The 22,259-nt window shown below is 42.9% G+C and overlaps 1 protein-coding gene across 2 annotated transcripts in view; it reads right to left on the reverse strand.

The window, feature by feature from the left end:
- Nucleotides 1–944: 944 nt before the first annotated feature.
- Nucleotides 945–22,259, reverse strand: part of FSTL4 (follistatin like 4) — a 197,472-nt gene continuing 176,157 nt past the window's right edge. Inside the window, exons 9-16 of one of the 2 annotated variants that reach the window (XM_071759249.1) lie at nucleotides 21,588–21,749; nucleotides 20,485–20,619; nucleotides 19,016–19,042; nucleotides 13,683–13,801; nucleotides 10,813–10,962; nucleotides 10,125–10,232; nucleotides 7,428–7,537; nucleotides 945–4,452 (exon numbers count right to left, since the gene is read on the reverse strand). In XM_071759249.1, coding sequence (XP_071615350.1) covers nucleotides 3,750–4,452; nucleotides 7,428–7,537; nucleotides 10,125–10,232; nucleotides 10,813–10,962; nucleotides 13,683–13,801; nucleotides 19,016–19,042; nucleotides 20,485–20,619; nucleotides 21,588–21,749 — 1,514 coding nt within the window. In that variant the 3' untranslated portion in view covers nucleotides 945–3,749. The remainder of the gene's footprint in view (nucleotides 4,453–7,427; nucleotides 7,538–10,124; nucleotides 10,233–10,812; nucleotides 10,963–13,682; nucleotides 13,802–19,015; nucleotides 19,043–20,484; nucleotides 20,620–21,587; nucleotides 21,750–22,259) is intronic. The other variant, XM_071759251.1, reaches the window with a different exon arrangement.

The raw sequence follows: 22,259 nt of genomic DNA on the forward strand, positions 1-22,259 counted from the left end.
CCTGGATGCCACCATGGGCCAGCTTCAAAGCTGAACTTGGGTTGAATATTGGGCTCCTCTGTGCTGAGCAAGCTGGGACCTGGAAACCTGGGGCTGCCTGGCACTTGCTGCCTGTGTCTGTCTGTGGCATCTTCCTGGAGAGGAGTTCAGCTCTGCTGGACACAGCAGGGAACTGGATTTGCTCTAGGGCAATGTCCATTTCTTTGATGAATAACCAGGTTATTGCACTTGTCACATCTGAAGTCTCCCCCAGCCTCAGTTTCCACTTCCCTGTCCATGTTGTTGGCTGTAGGGTCACAAGGGGAATTAGCTGGTTTTTTTTGTTTTTTTTCCTCTTGTTTTACACAGCACCTAGCAGACTCCCAGGCACTCTAGTAATTAAAGCTTAATTATGGCATAAATCAAGTGAAGAAGTACTTGTCAGTGGGGCACCAGGACTCAATGTGTCTCTTGGCAAAGCTGAGGTCGACACAACCAAAGGGCCAAACTCCATCAGGGTGGGTGAAGTCTTCTCCAAGAGCCCCCTCACAGGGGACCAGCTTCCCATCTCCTCCCATCCTGCTCACTGAAATATTTTGGGGATTTTTTTTTTTTTTTGTAGCAGTTAAAAAAAAAAAAAAAAAGTATGAAATGCTAAAATATGTCAGTTATCATCACAGATTCCAAATGAAGGCACTTGGGAGTTCTGTCTCTGATGTAAAAGTGGGTGGTTACTGAACTGCATGGTTAAAGACATCAAGGAAAACCTCTGATTCATGGAGGAAGTGAAAATATTGCAGGAAATACTAAGACAAAAAAGTATTTCCATTATACTGCTGTTTAACCTCAACAAATGCAGCTGATCTTGGGTCCACTGTCTTATTCTCAACCAGGGACTATTTTTCTCATTATTCCAGGACAGAATACCCAACAAGTGTTGTAGGATAACTAAAAAGGCTCAGTCATTCAATTTAAATTAATTTCAATTAATCACTGTGATTAATTTATTAGCTAGGAATTAATTGTAACCCGGTGGGGAAGACAAAGGGAGTGGGGACAGAAACTGCAAACGAGGAACTGTGGTCTCTTCTTGACAAAGCTGAAAAGCAAAAAAAACCAACAAAAAAAAAAGACTCGAAACATTTTTGGAGCATATATATAAAATTTCTGTGTCATAAAAAAAATAAAATCAGAGTAACAAATGTGCAGCACTTTTAATGTCAGAGTTGACTGTCATTGGAACTGTTCACAAGGAGTGCAGACAATCTAAGTTGTATTTCATTGTCTATATAACCAGCAGGATAATTTAGAAAACACATCACCAGAACTTGGGCTGAAAAGGGAAGAAAGGGAACATCTTTGGAAAGTCCAAGTGGGAGGTTTTGAGTGAATATTTTTGAGACAAACAAGAAGAAGTGAGGTCTGTTACACATCTTTCACAGCCTATATATAAACCAGCCTCAAGAATATTGACCTGAACAGATATATACAGTTTATTTTGTTTTTTATTTCTTTAAATATTCTTAAAAAAGTAGGATTTGCTTGCTCTATGATGATGCAATGAATGTCTCTAGTGGGAAACTTACCATAGGCATCAGAAAATATTCAAGGAGTCAGAAAAGAGAACACGAGAGCATTGGTAAAAGACATTTAGGGTGATGTATGGCTACAGCTTTGTTCAAGAAAGGAGTTGTGCATATTTAAAGGTACTTACAAAGCTGGTCTTCTCCTTTCCTTGAGCTGGGCATGTCTCCTAAGCAGATGAGTAGAAAAGGACAGACACCATGCATTGCTAAAGGAAGGCTACACCGTTCTGGTCTTAGGGTGGGATAGGCTCTTCTAACCCCTATGGCTCATAAGTGAAAAGAGATGGAGGTTTCAGCCTCTGGGCAATTTCAAGGACTCATATTTAATGAATTCATAGGATTCAGCTCCCCTTCTGCACCTGCCTGAAGAGATTTTTTGGATTTTCCCTACAGGACCTCAATGGTTTCAATTACTTCGGGTCTACAGCCATGCTAAAATGCTACCCTTTTGGTAAAGTTTATCACTTAAATCAAAAAGATTCCTGGTGTTAAGTCTGCATCCTTCCCATTTCACATCCCTCTCTGTGCACCCATCAAATGGGTGACTTCAAGCATTTATGTTGGAAAATAATTCCCACCCCACTACACATCCCTGGGCAAGTCCAGCAGCTGCTTCTGCATAAACTCTGGGCAAAAAAGTCATTCTCAAAACAAGCTGGGTCTTTCCAAAGGCTGGAGAGTTTTCCAGAGAGTTTTCACCCACCTCAAGACCTGATTTTTCAAAGAGGCACCTGGGGTACACCTGGTCCTGGTGGCAGTGATGCTCCCCTGCTTTATCTGCACCACGTTGAGAGCTGGAGCTGCTCTTGCCCTGATTACTTGATGGAAAGTTAGGAAAAAGTCAACCAGGAAAGTTTTTACATCTTCCAAATGTGCAAAGGGATCTATATTTTTTTATGGGAACTCAACTGAAATTTCCCCATGCCAGCTGTTGAATTCCAGGGCAATCCAGCTGGTTTGACATCAATCTCTTTGCTCATAACTAAAAGATAATTTGCTATAAAAAGGTGTGTTGTTAAGTGGGAAGAAAACAAAGACATGAAGAAAAAACACACAAAAAATTTGTTTCCCAGGATGCCTAAAAAAGAAATAGGCAAATTAAGACTATGACTAGCAAATGAGTGAGTTTTCTTTTAAAAATACCCTCTGTCACTGTTGCTATTCTTTTACAAAGAACCAAGTGACTTCAGTGCTGCCAAGTATTTCAGGAGAGAAACCAACAATTTCTAGAAGTGTTGCTGCTTCCTCTGGGAATAAAAGGAATTAATTTTCTGCCCCCAAAGAGCAGATTTTGCATATTGTGCCCAAGCTGACTGCACACACAGGCTACTGAAAGACTAATGCACCTTCTGAAGGATTTTTTTTACCTCCTCTGACCCCCCTCCAGTGTTTCCTGGCTTTTATCCCTCCTCTAACAGCCTAGATATTTCATGCCAAATTTCTCAAATGCAATCACACAAATCTGCATTAGAAAAAGGAGGGGGGGGGGAACCCATCACATCACCCTCAGGAGTACCAAGAGCAAAATGAAGCACAGAGGAGAAGGAGCTGTCAGGTCTTATTTCTGTTGTCCACCCTTCTCAAACCCCATCTGTGAATCCTCCCCAAGCCACCCCACAGAGAAAACCTGTTCAGTTTTCATGACATTGCTCTCCTCAGGTTCTTGGGGTTGAAAAGTGATGATGCTTCAGTTCCCTCCTCATCCGAAGGTGAATTTTTAATTGCAGTGGGGTGGGGTGGTCAGACCACTCCTGGGTAAGATAATAGCACAGAAAACTCATGGCTTGAATGTAACAAAAAAGCTCCTCTGCATGGCAAGTGAAAAAAATTTGTTTTCTCCTACAGAATCACAAGGTTTCGTGGCTCAGATGTATCTCAGTGGAGATACTATTTGCTCCCCAGCATTTTTCTCATCACCACAAAACAAACCCCCAAATAAAAAGCACCCCTTCAAGACCACTTCCTATTAGCAGAGCATACCTTATATTATAAAAACTTGCAAGTAGACCAGTGTTGTACCATGAATCCTATACAGGGGAGGTTTTGGGTATTTTTTTTTTCTCTTTTTTTTCTTTTTTTTTTTTTTTTCCCCAGTGTAAAAATATACAATGCTACTGCTCATTTGCTGCAGTGTAAAGGTCCAACTGGTACTTGCCTGCTGGCAGATTAACTGCTATTGCCCTTTCATACCTCTCCAACCCAGACCACTGTGTTACCCCTCCTGACCCCCGAAACCTCACAGCGTAACGAGTTTTGCCTCCCATTTATAACAAACAATGAATCTTTAGCTGGTGTAAGGAGATACTGTCCAAACAATCCACTGTCTTTCATAATCCTGTTGTGGCTGCTCCAGGGCCAGTCTTTGGATGTGATGGGCTCCTTGAAATTCTTCAGTACATTCATTTTCCCCGTTGACAGCTCTACAAAAAGCAAATCCGTTTGCAAGTGGGAAGTAGCATATACATAGTACTGATTGCCTTCGGTGAAGGAGGGCTGGAAAGTCAGATCAGACACATGGATCTTTGTCTCTAAGTCATAAATCAACTCGATTTCTCCTCGGACACTCAAAGCTTGGACTCTGAGCCTGCCACTGGCTTCATCTGCACTGACCAAGTAGCGTCCATCCGGGGAGGTGTAGGGGGTGCCCGAGACGGCGCCGTTGGGACCGATGACAGCATCGGTGACGCTGTCAATAATGAGCTGTGGTGACACGGCCCCTGAGTGATTCCTCCTACACTGGACAAAGAAGTAACCACCCAGGTGGGTGTAAGCCATGCTCTGAGGGAGGCAGCTGGAGTTCTTGAAGCTGATGGTCTTGATGTGGGTCACAGTTTCCAGGTCGATCTTGTGAACGGCCGCTCGCGACTTGTTGAAGACGAAGCCAAACCTGGAAGAGAAAATGTGGCACTTGAAGGCATCTCTGGAGACAAGGTGAGAGGCTTGAGGCAAGCTGAAAGTCAGCAGAAATGGGAAACTCTATCCTGGTGGCTTCGGGAGCACGGGCAATAATTCTCTCTCTTTTCTGGACTGAATCCCACCCGGTTTAGTGCTTCGGAAACTTGCTAAAAGGAGGGATAAATTTCACTTAGAATTAGCAACCTGATCCTGGGAGCCTGAGGATGTGCTCAGATGTCTTAATAATATCTTTAAGAGCTTTTATTGAGAAGCTCGATTTACAATAGGAAAGATGGCAAGGCTTGGCTGTTTTGTAGGCTGCTGTTAAGCAGTTTTGTATTCAAGCTGTTTCAGAGAAATGGGGTTCAATATTTTCTCATGACTTCTTCCATCTCAAAACAGTAAACTGCTCAAATTAAAGTATAACCCTACCAGGCTGGGATCAGAGAGCAACTTGGAGCTATACATATAACCATGGAGAGAGGACCATGTCTGACCTCATCTCTTAACTGAGAGCATCAGAAGGAAGCTTTGATGTGTCCTGGGGACCACTGGCAGGGCTGAGGTGCAGAGCAGGTTTGTCAAGACCCATCCCACCAGCCCAGGGAAGGTACAAAACATTTCTGGAGGAATACAGCCACTCAAGAAAAGGGGTCTTTGTTTTTCCATCTCAAGAGAGGGTAGAGAACAGCAAGCAGAGAATAAATGGTCTATAAAAGAGAGATGCTGCAGCACACCTGACGTTTGCTGATGAGAGGAAAAGGTCAAGAATAGCCAAGAAAGGTTTCTGCTTAATTTGAGAGGGAGCCCAGAGAACCAGGCTTGGATTCACAGGTCACTGAGACTGACTTGCAAAGACTAATTTTACATCCAGCAGCCTTTCATCCCTCCAAAGAACAGAAGGAAATCAAGGGAGTGCTGATTTTTGCATCTCTTCCCCAAAAGATCCAGAATTGCTTGCATGCAGCTAATACATATTCTGCTTAAAACACTGGGCTCTTCTTTATTCCTAATCCATCTGTCAGTGAGATATTTGGCAATGATTTTGCTTCTAAAGAATGAACCAGTGTGGTGTGTGATCCCCTAAGAATCACTGGGCCAAGCTTTTCATTTTCCCATTACACTCCCATCCATGAGAGGTTTCAGGAAATCCCTGCAGAGGAGATGCCCAGTGAGGGGGGGGGGAATTGGATCCCACATTTGGGTGTTTCTCATGGATGAGTGCATTTTAAGTCCACTGCAAAAAATGCTTTCCCTTACAGCATTTTTTTTTTTTTAGTTTTTTTTAGTTTTCCCCAAGACTTCCTTAATACTTGGCCGAATGCCAGAGGAAGTTAAAAAAAAAAAAACCTCATTATAAACTTTAATTTTAAAAAGTGGGTCAGAACGGGTTTTCTGAGCACCCAGCTGCAGGAGGGGCACAGCACTTGCATGAAATCTCTGATCTGGAATCTCAAAGAAAACCTTACACTTAGGGAGTTTTGGGAACTAATGAAGATGGCACCATTACTAAATATCCATCTGAAATAACAGGCAGCTGCAATACATATGCAGGGCCATTTGCATACAAATAGATCTTGACTAGCAGAAGAGATTGCTTAAATATTCTCCTTCCTGGGCAGTGCTGGTGTTGCCATTTATTGTTTCTGAGTGGAGAAGTTCAGTAAGTCTCATTAGACTGCAAGCAATTAATTTGATGTGCTGAGAATGAGAGAGAATGGACAAAGATCTGGCCCCAACCCTATGAAATGGGAAATTAGGCACAGCATTCTCTGCTTGAGAATGGAAAACTCACAGGGAAAACTACAGACAATTATCTACATTTAGTATTTTGTAGGGGAGATCATCTGTACACAGCCCATTAATCAACTGAAGCCAAAAGAAAATAAAACAACAACAAAACCATAATTGTTCCATCTCCCTGCCTTTGGACCCAGTCCATCCCTGCTCATCTCAGGCTTTAACATTCAGCAGTCCCTCACCTCGTGGTTTTACTTTTAGTCACCACGATATTTTGAAGGCAAACTGGAAAAATGATGCAGGGAAAAAAAATTAAGAATGACACCCATGAAGTCTGCCTTCTTATTTTGTGTTTCAGGAAGCAAAGGGATTATTCTGCATCAGATTCAAGACAGAATCATTTCAGTGTGACCACGTTCACTGCAGGGACCCCAAGATCAGTGTAAGGAGTTACACATTACGAGTTTTTGAGGGGTTTAACTCAGTTAAACTATACTGGGGACAGAAAATGGTCAAAAGTGGTTATAATATGGTAAGAACAGTATAAAATGCTGTGCAGTTGGTAATGTTAATGAGAGGCTTTCTGGGCCTGCTGGGAAGCAGTCAGTAGTACTCCAAGTAAGGAGGATGTTAGTTATCCAGTCTCATTAACCACTACATCCCATTAATATTCAGACTTGATGGTTCAGAGTTGGGTTTTTTTTTAAATATGCAGTGCCTGCCTCTTGCTTGCTCAGACCTCACACAGAGATCCAATATTTGTACAAGTAAATAGCTGGGGACACGTGGAAGGATCCTGCTTTATGCAGCAGGCAGAATCAACTTTTACCAGTTCAGGCAATGGCCAAATCCATAAAACATTCTGGGGAGGAAAGGCAGCTTTTTGGCCATCAAATTCCTGGCCAAGGAATTTGGACAAGGACAAGAGCAGGAACAAGGACAAGAGGAAAGAAGTCAGGACAAGAGGCAGGGCAACTGAGGCTGAAATGCACACACACAATCTAAGGGAAGCTGATGCTTTTTTCTTGCTGTCTCATTGATCTGCTGAATAATTACAGGAAATCAAAGCTCAATCATTTCTCCATTTTACACAGGAAAATGGAGAGGAGAGCAGCTACCCCATCACCAGCTCATTAACAGCTGTCAAGTGCTGCAAGTTAGTAGAAGGATGCCCACTACAAGGGAGCAGCATGGTCATTGCTGCTATTCAGGAAGCTCATTTCTTACCTAACGTGATTAATAATGAGATTTGTAGGTGGGATAAAAAAATCATCCACTCCTTCAAACGGCGTGCGGATAACACGCTGCTCCTCCCCTGTGCTGGCCTCTGGGATCACCTGCAATAAATACACACAAAATAAATACACACAAAATAAATACACATAAAATAAATACACACAAAGTTGAGCCCAGAAAAAAGCAAAGAGGAAGGCAGAAAGGGAAATAGAGATGACCCAGTCATACACAGCACCCATCAGCTTTCCCCAGGGATGGGGTGGACTCAAACTGATTAATGACTTCAAAATGTTGTTTGGTGTAGCTGGCTAATAAATAGCAGTTGAGGATTGACATTTGGAAGGAAACCACACAGTTCTGCTTTCAGAAGATGTTTATGTCTTGAAAAAGCAGCCGTGCAGGAGAAGAAGTAGGATGGCAACACCAAGACCACCGTAATTTATTCCTTACTGTCTAAAATCAACATTTATTTCATGCTCATAATTATTAACCTTGCTTAAATGCACAGTGATTACTTCCCTGCTGGAAGGATCAGACACTAACTCACAGCAGATAATTGTCACTCTGAAAGAGAACAACTGTTCATCCATGGGCTGCACCACAGAAAATCCAGGGAAAAAAAGCCCTTTGGCTGTGCCTCCCGTGCACAGCACACAGCCATGGCAACTCAGCTCCTCCAGCACTCCAGAAAAGGGGAGGTACAAGTTTCCAATAAATAAAATGTTGAGTATAAATAAACGTTGATTGCTTGCTCAGTTCAGGATGAATTGAGTCCATTCATCAGGAATTTCTGCTGCTCAGTAGTTGCTTTGAATTTATAGCTCCGTAATTCATTCAAGAAATGCTAAAACCAGACAGCTGCTCTGGTGGGGCCATTTAGATTTCTTCCAATTAGACTGCTCAAGAAAGATGCTCCAGCCTTGCATGGGGCTTTCATGAGGTCAGACATTTGCTTCCCAGAAGCCAGCAATGGCCAAACAAAAGCACTTCACTTGCTGGCTGCTTGGGCTCCTTGAGAAATCCCAACTTCCAAAGAAGAAGGGAAAATTTCTATCAACCTCTGCAGCAGCATATTTAAAAAAAAAATAATAATTTATTGCATATCTGCAACAAACAGCTGCAGGTTTTAAGAATGAACTTTGCCAGATTACTTGCCCACCTTTTGGGAAGGAAGATCAGAAAAAAACCAGAAAAGCTCTGCTGATGCTGAGCTCACTCTCTACCTGAGTAACTGCACTTCATAAAGATAACAGAAAGGACTATCTGAGAACTGGACTCTTATAACAAGTTTCCAACTGTGAAGATGGTGAGTTCTTCTCTAATAATCACATGCTTGTGTCATCTCTCCTTTAATTACAGAAACCTCTCCCAGCTGGGTGGAAGAAATTAAGTCAGAAAGGGTAAAGAGAGCCTATTTTGTCTCCTTATCCCCTGTACAGGGAATGGCTTGACCCCAGGTTAGACAAGCTGGTGGCATCACCTTAAAAATCTTCATTTATTTGCCTCCATTAAGTTTGTGGTGTCTTTTTTCTTAAAATGCCTGTGTTGAGTTGCTGGTTCATTCCTAATTATGAAGCATGTGGCTGGTGGGGATGGCTCATCCCACCTTCATGGGGCAGCATCTCCAGCAAAGCCTTGGGGGGCCCCAATTCTATCACCAGATTTGCAGCTCCCTGGCACACTCCAGAGAAGTCACTGACACCCAAGAGCAGAATCTGCCCATGAGGTTTCACTTTGCTGTTCTTTTTTTAATCAGTTGTGTTTGGTTTTTTTTTCCCCCATGCACTAGAGAGCTCCTTTTTTTGCATTTTACTGTGAGAGGAATAATTCTACCACATCATGCTCCACCATCATCCAGAAAGAGGCTGAAGACTCAGGAGAGACAAGTGACAAAACAAATTTAAAGAAAATAAGCAGCAATTCAATGCACTGGCAGAAAACCTGGATTTCTATGTGGAAAATAAAGAGGCAAATACCTTTACCAAACTGGAGATGGTTTTGCTCAATGCATAACGAGGGGGACAGCCTAGAAAGCCTGGACAAGGCATGAAACTTGAAGCACAGTACAATTCACTTCCCTTTTCATGTCTCTTTTTACAAGCAATGTCCCCAGATTCTGCAGACAGAAGCATCTGCAGGTCACCACCATCTCTGAGAAGGTTCATTGCAGCTCTTACCTTAATCCCTACCTTGAATGCACTGCTCTGCCTTATACCTCCAATGAAAGGTGAACAAAAGCCTGAAGAGCAACAGATTTTTCCTGCACTGTGGGCTTTTTGTGGCTTCTTGGTTCTTTCAGCCCTCCAATGAGTTAAAAAGAAGCTGCACTGATGCTTTGGAGCATCCCAGGCTCGTGCTGCTGGCTGCCAGCCCTTGCTGGGTGACTTCATGGCACTTGGCTCTGTCACCAGCCTTCAAACAAAACAGCCCTTGGCAACAAAGCAGCCCTGCTGCCAGCCAGGAGCCCAGCAATTGCTCAGAAACAGATTAAACAGCAGGAAAAATAAATGTGAGGATGGACAGAGGGGGAGGGATGATGAATAAAAGGCAGTCAATATGCAAATGAAAGAGCAGCTTTATAGCCAGCCCCTTAAATGCTGTTAATTACCTGCAGCCAACCAGCCACCAGCTTGCTACCCATGATGTCAAGCCCAGGAAGGGCAAAAACTGGGGTGGGGAAGGACTTACCTGCAGGGTTGGGGAGGATTTGTGCATGTCACCCCAGCTGAGCACCCAGACTTGGTCGTGGGACTTGTCATAATGTAACTTGGTTGGTACTGGGTCAACAGCCAAGGCCTTAAAAAAACCAAAAACCAAACAACACGGAAATGGGTATTTACACAGCAAACCAAGTGGCTCAGTTTTCCTGCAGATCTTCCCACGTGCCACTGTTACACCCACTCGTGCAGCTTTGCACGACTACCTTCAAACTGATTGAGGGACCATCAGCAGCAAAATTTGGCTGCTGGGGGTTATTTTCCAGCTACTCATCACTCCATCTTATGCTGTTACTTACAGCCACTAGATCAGAGGCCAATTTCTGCTTGCATTATACCCACACCAGATCATTCTTCCCAACCTGCTTGTAACCAAGGCCAGGAAGTGGCTCAGTAAAAGCAAGCCAGAAATTTCTTCCAGCATTATTTTACCCCTCTAGCTCCAAGCCTGGCTGCAGATGCAGCCCTGAGATGATGATAACAAGTAAAGTAGTTTTTTTTCCTGCCAGTCAGGTTCCAAAGAGAGTGACCTCATGGGTGCAAACAACACAGGTCCCACCTTTTAGTCATGTCAGCAGATCCACCAGGCAAAGATCTACTTTTTTTGGTCCCAGATCAAAGTCTTTTGCCATCACTGAATTCATTCCCCTTGTAAGTACCTGTATGGCTTTCTGAGTCTGGATATCAATTATCATTACTCTGTTCTGCTTAGGCTGAGTCACATAAATGTACTTGTCTCTGACATTGACTGCTGAAGCCCAGAGGCAGGACTGAGTGCCTTCACCTTCCACTTTAGGACAGATCTCTTCCTAAAAGGGGAAAAAAAAAAAAAAATTAATTTCTAGAAGTTCAGGACCTGGAGCAGCAAGAAGTTTAGCACTGAAAATCACAGCAAAAAAATTCCTGATGATTTGCTGATTTGTTTCCCCTTTCTTTCCTGGAAAACATGAAATAAGGATTTTACCAGGTAGCACACTGCAGCCTGGCTCTAGCCAGTGCCTTTACACAGCTGGACCTCCTGCAAACTCCCATTGAATTGAAATAACCCCACAGCCTATGGATGGAGACCTGCAGTGCTGTCAGTGTCTCTGTGCTATGAAAAAACCCCAAAGATTTACATTAGTTGAATCACAGCTTTTTATTTTTTGTCAGATCTTCATTTTCACCACTCCCAGGTGGCTCAGGGAAGCAGCTGCAGAAAATGTAGGGTCCTACACCCCATTGCTCAACGTAGACATTTCCCTGTTCAAAAGGAACCAAATCTTCTTGCTTTGAACCAATCCACAACTGCCTGATGCTGTATTTTGTCTCTGATTCTTCACTTGGAAAAGAAACACAAGAAACTCTGTCTTGGCTCAAGGGTGGCTGAATAATATTCAGTCCATGCTAAGGACCATGGGGTGAGCAACAGTCTGGATTTCAAGTAGATTTTCAAGGAGATTAAAACAGTCCAGTGGAATAAAAAGCCTCAAGATCAGCAACTAATATATTGAGATTGAAAAAATCTCAAGCTGATAAGATCTTGACCCAAAGCACCACAGCCTGCAGGACTCATGACAGTGATTCCCCTCTTTTATTCCTCCCAAAATTGAAAGGTTGAGCTCCTCAGAAAACTTGAGCTTTTGAAATAAAAAACCTAAAACTAAATAAAGGAGTGACTAACAAAAGATATCTGGATGTATTTCAGCTTCTGTACTTGATGAGATTTGATAATTCCATAAGCATACACGTGGTGGGTGTCACCAAACATGAGCACACACCCCAGTTTGCAGCCAACATTGCCCCACAGGGCCTCCAGATGTGTTGTCCCACTTGCCATGTCGAGCTGGTTCACAAACCAACCAGCACTTGATGTTCCCTGACACCTGAACACATTTTCCTTGGGATCTGTAAACTCAGTGGTGGCAGTAGATGCTGCACAGCAAACAGGGAGGGTGCAGGGCTCTGGTTCAGCAGCAGAAGATGCTGAGGACCAGCATGGCAGAACCATCCTCCATGTGTTCTTATTCACCTGTGGTTGAACCTGGGAAACCTCCTGAAGAGCAGAAGGTACCTCCCTCCTTCCTCTCCTTATGGAGCTGTCAGGAAAAGGGGCCCATCAGGTATCTCCCTCCTTCATAGAATCGTGGAATCCTAGAATGGGCTGGGTTGGAAGGGAGCTCAGAGCTCCTCAAGTCCAACCCTTGCTCCACTCCCCCCGTGGTTCCCAGCCCATGGCACTGAGTGCCACATCCAGGCTCTTTTGAAATAGCTCCAGGGATGGAGAATCCACCCCTTCCCTGGGCAGCCCATTCCAATGGCTGAGCACCCTCTCCAGAAAGAAATTCTTTCTCATGTCCAACCTAAACCTCCCCTGGCACAACTTGAGACCTCTTGTGCCCTCTTGTCTTGCTGAGAGTTGCCTGGGAAAAGAGCCCAACCCCCCCCTGGCTCCAACCTCCTTTCAGGGAGTTGTAGAGAGTGATGAGGTCTCCCCTGAGCCTCCTCTTCTCCAGCCTCAACACCCCCAGCTCCCTCAGCCCTTCCTCACAGGACTTGTGCTGGATCCCTTCACCTCCTTTGGGCCTCCATCTCCTTCCTGATTTTTGGGGCCCAGAACTGGACACAGGACTCAAGCTGTGGCCTCCCCAGGGGCAGAATCCCTTCCCTGGGCCTGCTGGCCACACTCTTCCTCATCCAGGATTCCATTGGGATTCTTGGCCACCTGGGCACACTGCTGGCTCATGGGCACCTTCCAGGTCCCTCTCTGCCCCTCTGTGCCCCATGGAGCTCCCCATGGGGTTGTTGTGGCCAAAATTCGGGACCTGGCACTTGGAATGTTGAACCTCATCCCCTTGGGATCATCCCAACTCTCCAACCTCCTTTCAGGGAGTTGGAGAGAGTGATGAGGTCTCCCCTGAGCCTCCTCTTCTCCAGCCTCAACACCCCCAGCTCCCTCAGCCCTTCCTCACAGGACTTGTGCTGGATCCCTTCCCAGCCTCCTTGCTCTTCTCTGGACCTGCTCCAGCACCTCAATCTCCTTCCTGAGCTGAGGGGCCCAGAACTGGACACAGGACTCAAGCTGTGGCCTCCCCAGGGCTGAGCACAGGGGCAGAATCCCTTCCCTGGACCTGCTGGCCACGCTGTTCCTGAGCCAGCCCAGGTAAAAGGGACTCATCATCCCCAGGGAGCGATGTGTCCATCTCCTTGCTTTTGACCTTTGTATTTTCTGCACAACCCAGTTACAACTTTTTGGCCACAGAGATCTGAAGAAGCCAAACAGGACAAGTGAAAATCTTTGCCTACATTCTGAGATGACAACTGCAGTCAAATTCTCTGCAGAATGCCAGTAATCCTCCCTGTCAATCTTAAAACATCTGCAGGCCCCTGAATTTTCAAGAGGAGATGATGCACCTCGGGGATGCCACATGAAAGCCCAGCAAGCTCCAACATCACTGTGTCAAATGGGTCCTTAGCAAAAAGCAACCTTGGAAGAGATTAAGAGCAAGTTTCCCAGCTGTTGGTGGGAGCTGATGGGTTTAGGACTTACGTAACTTGTGAAAATCCTCTCTTCAGGCTTGATGTGTCTTCGGATTTCACACTCACTCGGCTGCAGGACTGTGATCCCATCATCAGAAAAGACATAGAACATATTCCCAACACTCAGGCCTTGAAGAAAAATAAAGAAAAAGGATCAGGATTTTTTTTTTTTTAACATATCGGTCGCTGTTATACTTTTTTTTTTTTTTTTTTTAAGAACCCTCCCCCACTAAGCAAAATCTGCCTCGCACAAAAAGTTGCTCATTTGGATGTGTTCACAAAAATCAGATTTCGTGTCACAACGAGGGCTTCAAGGAGTGAGGAGGAACAGACACATTCAAAAATGCATTGCCTTGGTGGTGGTGGCTGGATACAAAGATCTACATCTTGTGCAGATGTACCAAGGTGGGACCTGATCAAAAGAAGCCTCTGTATTTCATTGTTAATTCCCTCAGATTATGTTTGGTCTTTTGGGTTTTTTTTTCCTTATGATTTTGTTGGAAATAGCATGCTAATAATTTAAGAAGTGGCAGAGAAATTCCAGTTAAAATTAATCTGGAGGTTGTCTTGTTACAGGTAAATTTTCTTCTCCTAACTGTGATGCAAAATGGAAGTACTTACCATCTGTTCCATGAAGGAAAAGAATAAATAAAATATATTCATAATAATAAAATGTTAATATTTACTATATTATATCAGATTTATAGATATTACATTAATAAATTTATTTTTATAATTATAATATACTTGTTATATTATAATAAAAAGATGATATTTATTATACTATAATGAAATAATAAAGAAAGGATATTTATTTCTCTATTTTCTTCAACTCTCTGGATGAACTAACTATAGCCACCAAAACAAATACATTTTTGAACTCTTGCAAACAGTATTTCACAAATGTGGAATAGTTCAGCATTGCATTAGCACTCATTTATCCAACTGGGGCAATTCCAGGAGATTTGGAAAACTGGCTGTCTGTCATTGCTTTTCTGATAGGAGATTATATAATGTTTTTGCTTAATTTTAATTCTTCTTCAGCTACGTGGAATTGCAGCATCTTTAGGAAATATTCAGGATCTTTTCAAGCACTCAAGTTGCAAAGATCCAAGATTTCATTTCATCTTTTTCAGCCCACCACCAAAAAATAAGTGTTTGCAGTGACCACTGTCCCCCCCAGGAATGCTGCTAGAATATCCACCAAACATATGGTGATGTGATAATTTGCAATTTCTAATTAATTATATTTTACCCATGGAACAACAAGGTCCTGGTTCTACAGAGCTGAGCGAGGTTCAGCCTTGTGATTCCCTCAGCTGGCAGCTCAAAACACTGCTCACATCTCCAGGGTTTCTCACATCTCTGAAGTGTTTGCAGGGTTGAGATCTAAACCATCACAGGAAAAATATGTATAATTTGGATAAATGCATTTTTGGAAAATTTGGTAAAGTACACACAGTATTTAATAAGGCTCAAAGGAGTTTTTGGCTTGTTTTTAGCTTTTTGTGACTTCTTTTTTCTTTTTTTTTTTTTTTTTTTTTTGGTGCTAAAACCCCTTCTTTTTGTGCCAAATAAGTGGCTTCAGAGCACAGCATCTCAGCACATGGTGTTTGCTGTCCTGAGAATGTTCAAGCTGAGTCCCTTTAAACCACAGGATGGAAATACCCCAGTTAGGGCACCAGCAAGCACAGGAGCTGTGATCCTTACGTGGGACATCACAGTGAGGGATCATGCACAGAGAAAAAAAATTACTGAATTTCCATCAAGAATAAGTTATCTTTATGGACTAAGGGCTAATTTTTAGCCTTTTTTTTTTTTTTTGGTGTATTGTTAAAACATTTCGTTTGGGTACTTTGGACCAAAATCAGTGCTTGGAGCATCCACACAACTCCCACCTGCACCAGTGGGACTTGAGTGGATGCATCCAAAGGCAGAATTTGACCCTGGCTGGAATGAGTGCACAGACTGGCATGAGTTCAGGATTTTAATCCTACAAAGTGGAAACAGGCAGGCAACAAATTATGACCATTGTGAAGATGCTCGCTATTGTTTTCATGCACAGGAGGAGGGGGATTTTGTCTGCTGAGCCCAGTCCAATGAGGGTGTGTTTCCAAATTTCACACCTTCATTAGTCACCAAAAGACTTCCATAACCATTTTATCCCCAGTAGGTTTAGAGTTAGTGCCACCACTTATTTTACAGCAAAACGAGTGCATGGTTTTTTTTTTTCAGAATGTTTTAAACTTGATAGAAATTACCAATCACATTCAGGCCCTTTCTTTCTTAAAAAAGTTCATCACTTTAAGTGAAAATGCTTTTTCAGAGAGTAATTTTCACTGAGTTTCAGGCAAAGCAGGATATTACTGGAGAAACCAGATGTTTTATTGTGCTTTAGGAAGTATTTGCCAAGGCTTGATTGGGGAATAACTCTAAAGAATCTCTTGGCCATGGGCAACACAGACTCCACTCTTGGTTACACTGCTTCAGCTCCTCACTCTGGGGAATTATTTCAGTTCAGAGGTGGGCACTGGAGAATTATGCTCAGTTGCATCATTTCTACTAGTGAGTAAGTTCTAGATTGGGCACTACAGGGTTTTTTCTTTCTTCCCCTTTAACTGAAGACGTGTCAGGCTGGATGACACAACGAGATCAAAAGGCTTTATATCTCATCTGTATAAAAACCCCTAATATAGCAAAAGCCCCTAGTTGCCAGCTCCTAGTTGAACCATTCCAGATGAATCTGTCTCAAACATCTTTATTTTTACCAGGAAAACACCTGATGACAACAAGAGTTTTCTTCATCTGAGGAGCACAATCTCCATCTGAGTGTACATTCATATTTCCCTCCTTTGCAATCAAAGGGCAAATTTGTCACAGTCCCTCCTCTCCTCTGATACCTGAATAATCTTCCTCCATTTAATCTCAACACTTGCAAGTCTTTTTGAGCCTAAATGTAGTAACAAAAAGGCTTTCAGCTTTTTAAGTGCACACATTTATAGCTGGTGATTGCCTGCTGGCACCCTATGCTCCCTTTATCCAGGTTTAAAGAAAGCAACACTCACTGCAGAAATGAACACAGCATGAAAACAAATTCCCCCCCCTACATTTGGGCTACTTGTAGGCTGTTTTTTTTTTATTCTGTACAAAATGAAAAACTAGTTTGTACACTGACTAAATACTGCACATGCTTCCAGTTCCATCTTTAACTGGTTGACCCCGCTACCTGCACAACTCATTTCTTGAGGCTTGACTTGTGTGTGCTCAGTGAGAGGTTTTGGGAACAGACTGATAGTCAGACTGACTTTGAGAACAACCAAGTACTCGTGTTAAAACACTGCCTTGCAGCACTAGGTTGTTGGAGGCAATATTCTGTCAAGGCATTTTCCCAAGAGCTTTAGTTACAGCAGCCCTTGAGGGTGTGAAGTTGTGAGCACTTGAAAGGAGCTCAAGTCTACCAAGACTTTGGTTACCATTGCCACTCACACAGAAGTTTTCATTTGAACAGAGCTGAAAGAACACATTAAGAATGTAAAATCAAAACTATCATTTCTCTCTCCCTCCCTTCTCTGTGCCAAGATTTCACACTCTAAAGTACGTTCGATGGATTCTTTTGTCCAAATTACTGGGTGGATCAAACACTGCAGAACAACCCAGGCAGGGGAATAAAACTGCTCTGAAGATCCTGAATTGTTCAGAAACATCAAAAGTACATCTGCTTTCACTGCTCATGTTTTCTCTGCACACATTGCTTATACAATTATTTAAAACGTGCAAAGTTGAGAAGCAGTGAGTCCATATTGTTCAGCAGGATTACAGTAAGACTTTGGGAGCTGTTCTTCAAATACTACTGTATTTATGCATCTGGTGGGGTTATCCAACTACTTGCTTTAAAAAAGCAGCATAAGGGTATAAAAAAACTGCCCTGGAGCATCATGTAGATGATGCTGGATTGCTCAGATTAAGATTTCACTGGACTGCACTTAAGATTTCACTCCTGAGCAGAAGGAAAATGGCATTTCTTAGTGCCCATAATGCCACTTGCTGGAACCTCAGCAGTGGAGACATTCTTGTGCTACACACTAAATACTTGCAGGTGGCAAATTTGGCAACAAAGGCTGGAGAAGTGTTTGAAGTGGCCACACCACATCTCACAACCTCCAGTCAGCTGTGTCTGCTGCATGAACAGGTCCACGCTGGGTGTGCACCACTAAGTTAGCATCACTAAGGGATGATGCTTTCCCTCTGCCCCTAAAATCCTTCAGGCCAAGCCACAGCAACCCAGAAAGCTCCAAGCATGAAGCTCAGTCATCATTTTGGGTACCTGGAGGCTTATGAAAGGGTCCCTGCAGGCTTCAAAGGCAGAAGGCAGAGTGATTTTTCCAGCCCTCCCCTGAGGAGCAGCAGGAGGGGACAGAGTGGGCAGGGGAACAGGGTTGAGAGGAGTTTGGGTGTGAACACAGGACCTTCTCTACAAGATTGGAAGGACCTGTAGGTCCCAGCCTCCTCACATGCAAGCTGCAGACCTAAGAACTGGCACATCTCTCAGGTGAGATGCTTGAGTTCCTTGGGCCTTTGCATCATGGGTCTTCCTGTGCCTTTTGGAAATTATGACAGCACAAGCATGCACAAAATAATACACATTTTCATTTCAAGTGCCTCCACATCTTTGAGTCAATTAGCAATTTAGGATTTTTTATTTTTTTTCCTAAATTGGCTTCCAAGATACACAGACATTGACCTTGCACGGGGCACACTATGAATTTGATCAAACTGGAGATCTTAACTGCCAATTAAACCAAGGAGAAATGGGGCAACCTTTACCCTGCATCGATTTAAAGGACAGAGGGAAGCAAAACCTATTGTGGGGTTTTGATCTGCCTAGCAGTCAAGAGCACAATTTCTGTTGCTCACCTCATGAATATCAATATGTGCTACTGAGGAGGAAGGGCTCGAATTACTTGCTTAAAAATGCAGTGTATTGAATTCATGTCTTCCTTGTTCAATTATGGTAATTTGGGAGCACATCTGACACTTGTGCAATGCAACTTGAGACTCTCAGGCTACTCCCACTGGTGGCAGCTTATAGAGAATTCCCATTTTAACATAATTCCTGGTCATCTATTAGTTCAGAGTGGGAAAACGTAAAAAGCTGTAAGTTGATATTAGGAGGCTGACATCTGATTTGAATTATTTAACTTTGAAATGTCTGCTCTGTCCCCAATCTGGGAAGTGTGGAAGTTGACAAGAGTTAGTGGCAAGGCAGTGGAGAATGGCCCATCATGGAATTATTAAAGCAGACAAGCACATTATCACTACAACAAAAGAACTTTACTGCAGTACCTTCCTCTCGCCACAGTATGTTTGCAACTGCAGCACCAGAAAATTGGGAAAGCCAGAACACAATCAGGAAACAAAGCAAAACAAAAGAAACAACATCAAAATTTTCATCGTAGTAAATCACTGAATTCAGACTTCATGAACTGTTCAGTTGGTGAAAACACTGTAACATTCATTCAATCAAAATACCAGGAGAAAAAGACATTTCTAAAGACATTTGCTCCTGCTAGAGACAATTCCAAAACTTGGAGATGGGAGAAATCCTCACTGAAATGAAGCCAGTGGTAACCTGTGCAAAGATTAAAGTCTTACTAAAGAGAAGATGTTACCTGAGATTGCATTTGGAGGCACAGCACAGGCTCTGCTGCTCTGTACAGGTTCAACAAGCAAACACAACATCCTTCAGAAGCCTGAGACTGGCACTTCCAGCAGCTTCCCACTTTGCTGCATTTCTCCTGGGAATTTCAGGCACCTACATTCTCTTTTTGGATTCAAATACTCTGTGCAACTACATCAGCATTTGAGTTTCTCTTTAAGATCTATCCAATTATTTCTCAACATACTGTAATTTCTCTTGCTCAAGTATTCGAGGGGAAACGACTGATATTAACAAGAGGACATAAATCTTCTTAATGAGGAATAAAATATATTTTCCAAAGAATCCCACGAGAGCCATATTTATGACTAACTTCCTTTGCATTTCTTGCTTTCCATTAACAGCCAGAAAAGTAGGAAAAATCCCACTTGCACCTTTTAGTATCACCATGAACCCAGACAAAAAGACAGAAGAATTAGGAAGGATCAGGCCTCTGGGAGTTTTTCCACTGGGGCAACTAATCACCTTCTACATTAATTGTGTTTTGGGGACAGTGCAGTCAAGATAACACTGCTGCACTCCTATGGGGAGACACGTAGCTAGGAGTGCCTGGAAGAATATTTGTCTTTGAAGTGAAAGATAATTTCACACCAAGGGAAATCTCTTTTGCTACTTAGCGATGTAAATACAGGTAAAATAAATAATTCAATCAGAACACTTTTCAAGCAGCTAAATATTTGAGAACTTTCCACTCATAATTGGCTTTCAAAGAAGAAACCTCATGCAGAAATCAATGAAACCTATTTCCTGAAACCGCATATAATTTGACAAATCATTAAGCCTAGGATTCTTTTATATCTCAAACTACTGCCAGTTTGCTACTCTAGTAAAGATGTTACCCATAGCACCTCCAGAACAATTCTGAGAGATGAAAGGCAGAGTCATCCCAGAACAGGAGATTTTTTCCCTTCCCAAAACACTGATCAAAGCACAGACAAAACTCTCATTACCTTACGATTAAGAGTCCAACACATCACATGCAATGGACTTAACTATTAAACTGCATGTACACCATTGCACTGAAACACTCTTTAAAGAAATAACTAAGGGACAATCTGGAAGAAATGGGAATAAATCCATGGGAAATGAAACTCACGGGTTTTTCTTGCCGAGTCTTCGATGAAAAGTGACGAAATGTCCTCATCCACTCCCACCTCATTTTTAGCAATGCAGGTGTAGGCACCAGTGTCCTCGTAACGAACACTACTGATGTGAAGTTCACTTCCATTTGCTGTAAGAAAGGCACCCAGAAATAGTGTTTTTCTCTCCTTAATTGTCTCCTATAACTGCAGCCGCCCAGTGATGGCCTCACAGGGTGGTGTCACCCCACGATGCTTCCCCATACATCAATAAAGAGACATGGGGCATTCTCAGGAGAGCTGATGTTTTTCCATCTTTTCAGGAGCCCATTCACAATCAAAGAACAATCCCAAGTTCAAAAAATAAACTATATTTCTTTTATTTGTTCTTTAAAAAAAAAAAAAAAAAGTGCTTTTGCCTTTAGCTGAGGAAAAATTCACTTCAATGTTTAAAATTGTTTTTCATTAGATCACCAAAAACCTGGGCTTTGTCAGGGGTCTCTGTCTAGTTCCTCCTAGCATCTGGCTTTCTGGAGAGAGAGTGTTGCCTAAAACTTTTGGGAGATTTTGAAATATGGCATCTAACCATGCAGGGACATCTGTCTTTCCAACAACTGCTGCACTACAGCCAGACGGGGGGGGATGGGGAATATTTTAATATTTTTACAGAGAAAACTGCAAATCAGTATTTTTTGCCTTTCCTCATGCCTGTTGCAGCCTAACTGGAACAAGAGGAGCCCAGACCCTGATTCCCTCTGTGGAGGTGGATGGGAGAGGATGGGTGCACTGCGTGGTTCTCCACTTGCACCCAATAATCCTGAGCAACTAATTCCATGTATTTCTCTTCCCAGTCACACAGCCACACACAAAGGCAAGGCAGTGGAGAACCAGGGACACTGTCTTTTAACAGAAGGCTACCACTTAGATCAATCCACACTGCATTTCCCCAGAAATTCCCAGGAGAAAGAGATATAAAAAAAAAAGGAAGACCAGAGGTTTGCAGCACGATTTCCAACAAGGGTGGCTTAGCGAAAATACAAGACCTCCTAGTTGAAAGTGCAAAATAATCTCCCATAATCCCCCTCTACAACACTTTAATTAATCAAAATTCTGTGCTTACCTAGGAGCATTAATTGTTTGGATAGTTTTGGCAGGATATCCATGCCATTCTTGAGCCAGGTAATTCGGGGATTAGGGATGCCTTCGGCGTGACACTTGAGGCTCGCTGACACCCCGGGCTCCTGGGCCTGAGTTTCAGGGTAGACCCGGATCACGGGTGGCACTGTGGGAAACAAGGAATTGGTGACATTCCAGTCTCCCACCCCATGGCTTGAGAGCTGTGGCTGTCCCACAGCACTGGGAAGAGGGGGGATCTCAGCACTGGTGGGGAATGAGCAACGTCCCGGCTTGGGGCAACCTCCAGGATCTGATTTGATATTTACACCATTCTTTTTTTTTTTCATTAAGTGACTGAGCTTAAATGAGGTAAGGTTAAACCCCAACATATTATTTCAATTAAATATCCACCAGAAAATCATCTGTACGTCCATTACTGGTTATGCTGAACAGAAAAAAAGTGTTTAGAAATCCTTTTTTCCCCAAGTAGTTTTCAAACTGTCTCTTACTCTGTGTTTCAGGAAGCTCTGTCAAACTATTTAACATACACAATTGACCTACTAATTATATTACAATTTCAGACTTGTTCATTGATTTTCAATCATGTTGCCTTCATTCCTCAAATCAACAAGGCTTAATATCACCCCAGCAGCTGTTGGCAATTTACTCACACCCT

The sequence above is a fragment of the Heliangelus exortis genome, chromosome 15 (genome assembly GCF_036169615.1).
Source record: "Heliangelus exortis chromosome 15, bHelExo1.hap1, whole genome shotgun sequence".
Classification (NCBI taxonomy): Eukaryota; Metazoa; Chordata; class Aves; order Apodiformes; family Trochilidae; genus Heliangelus; species Heliangelus exortis.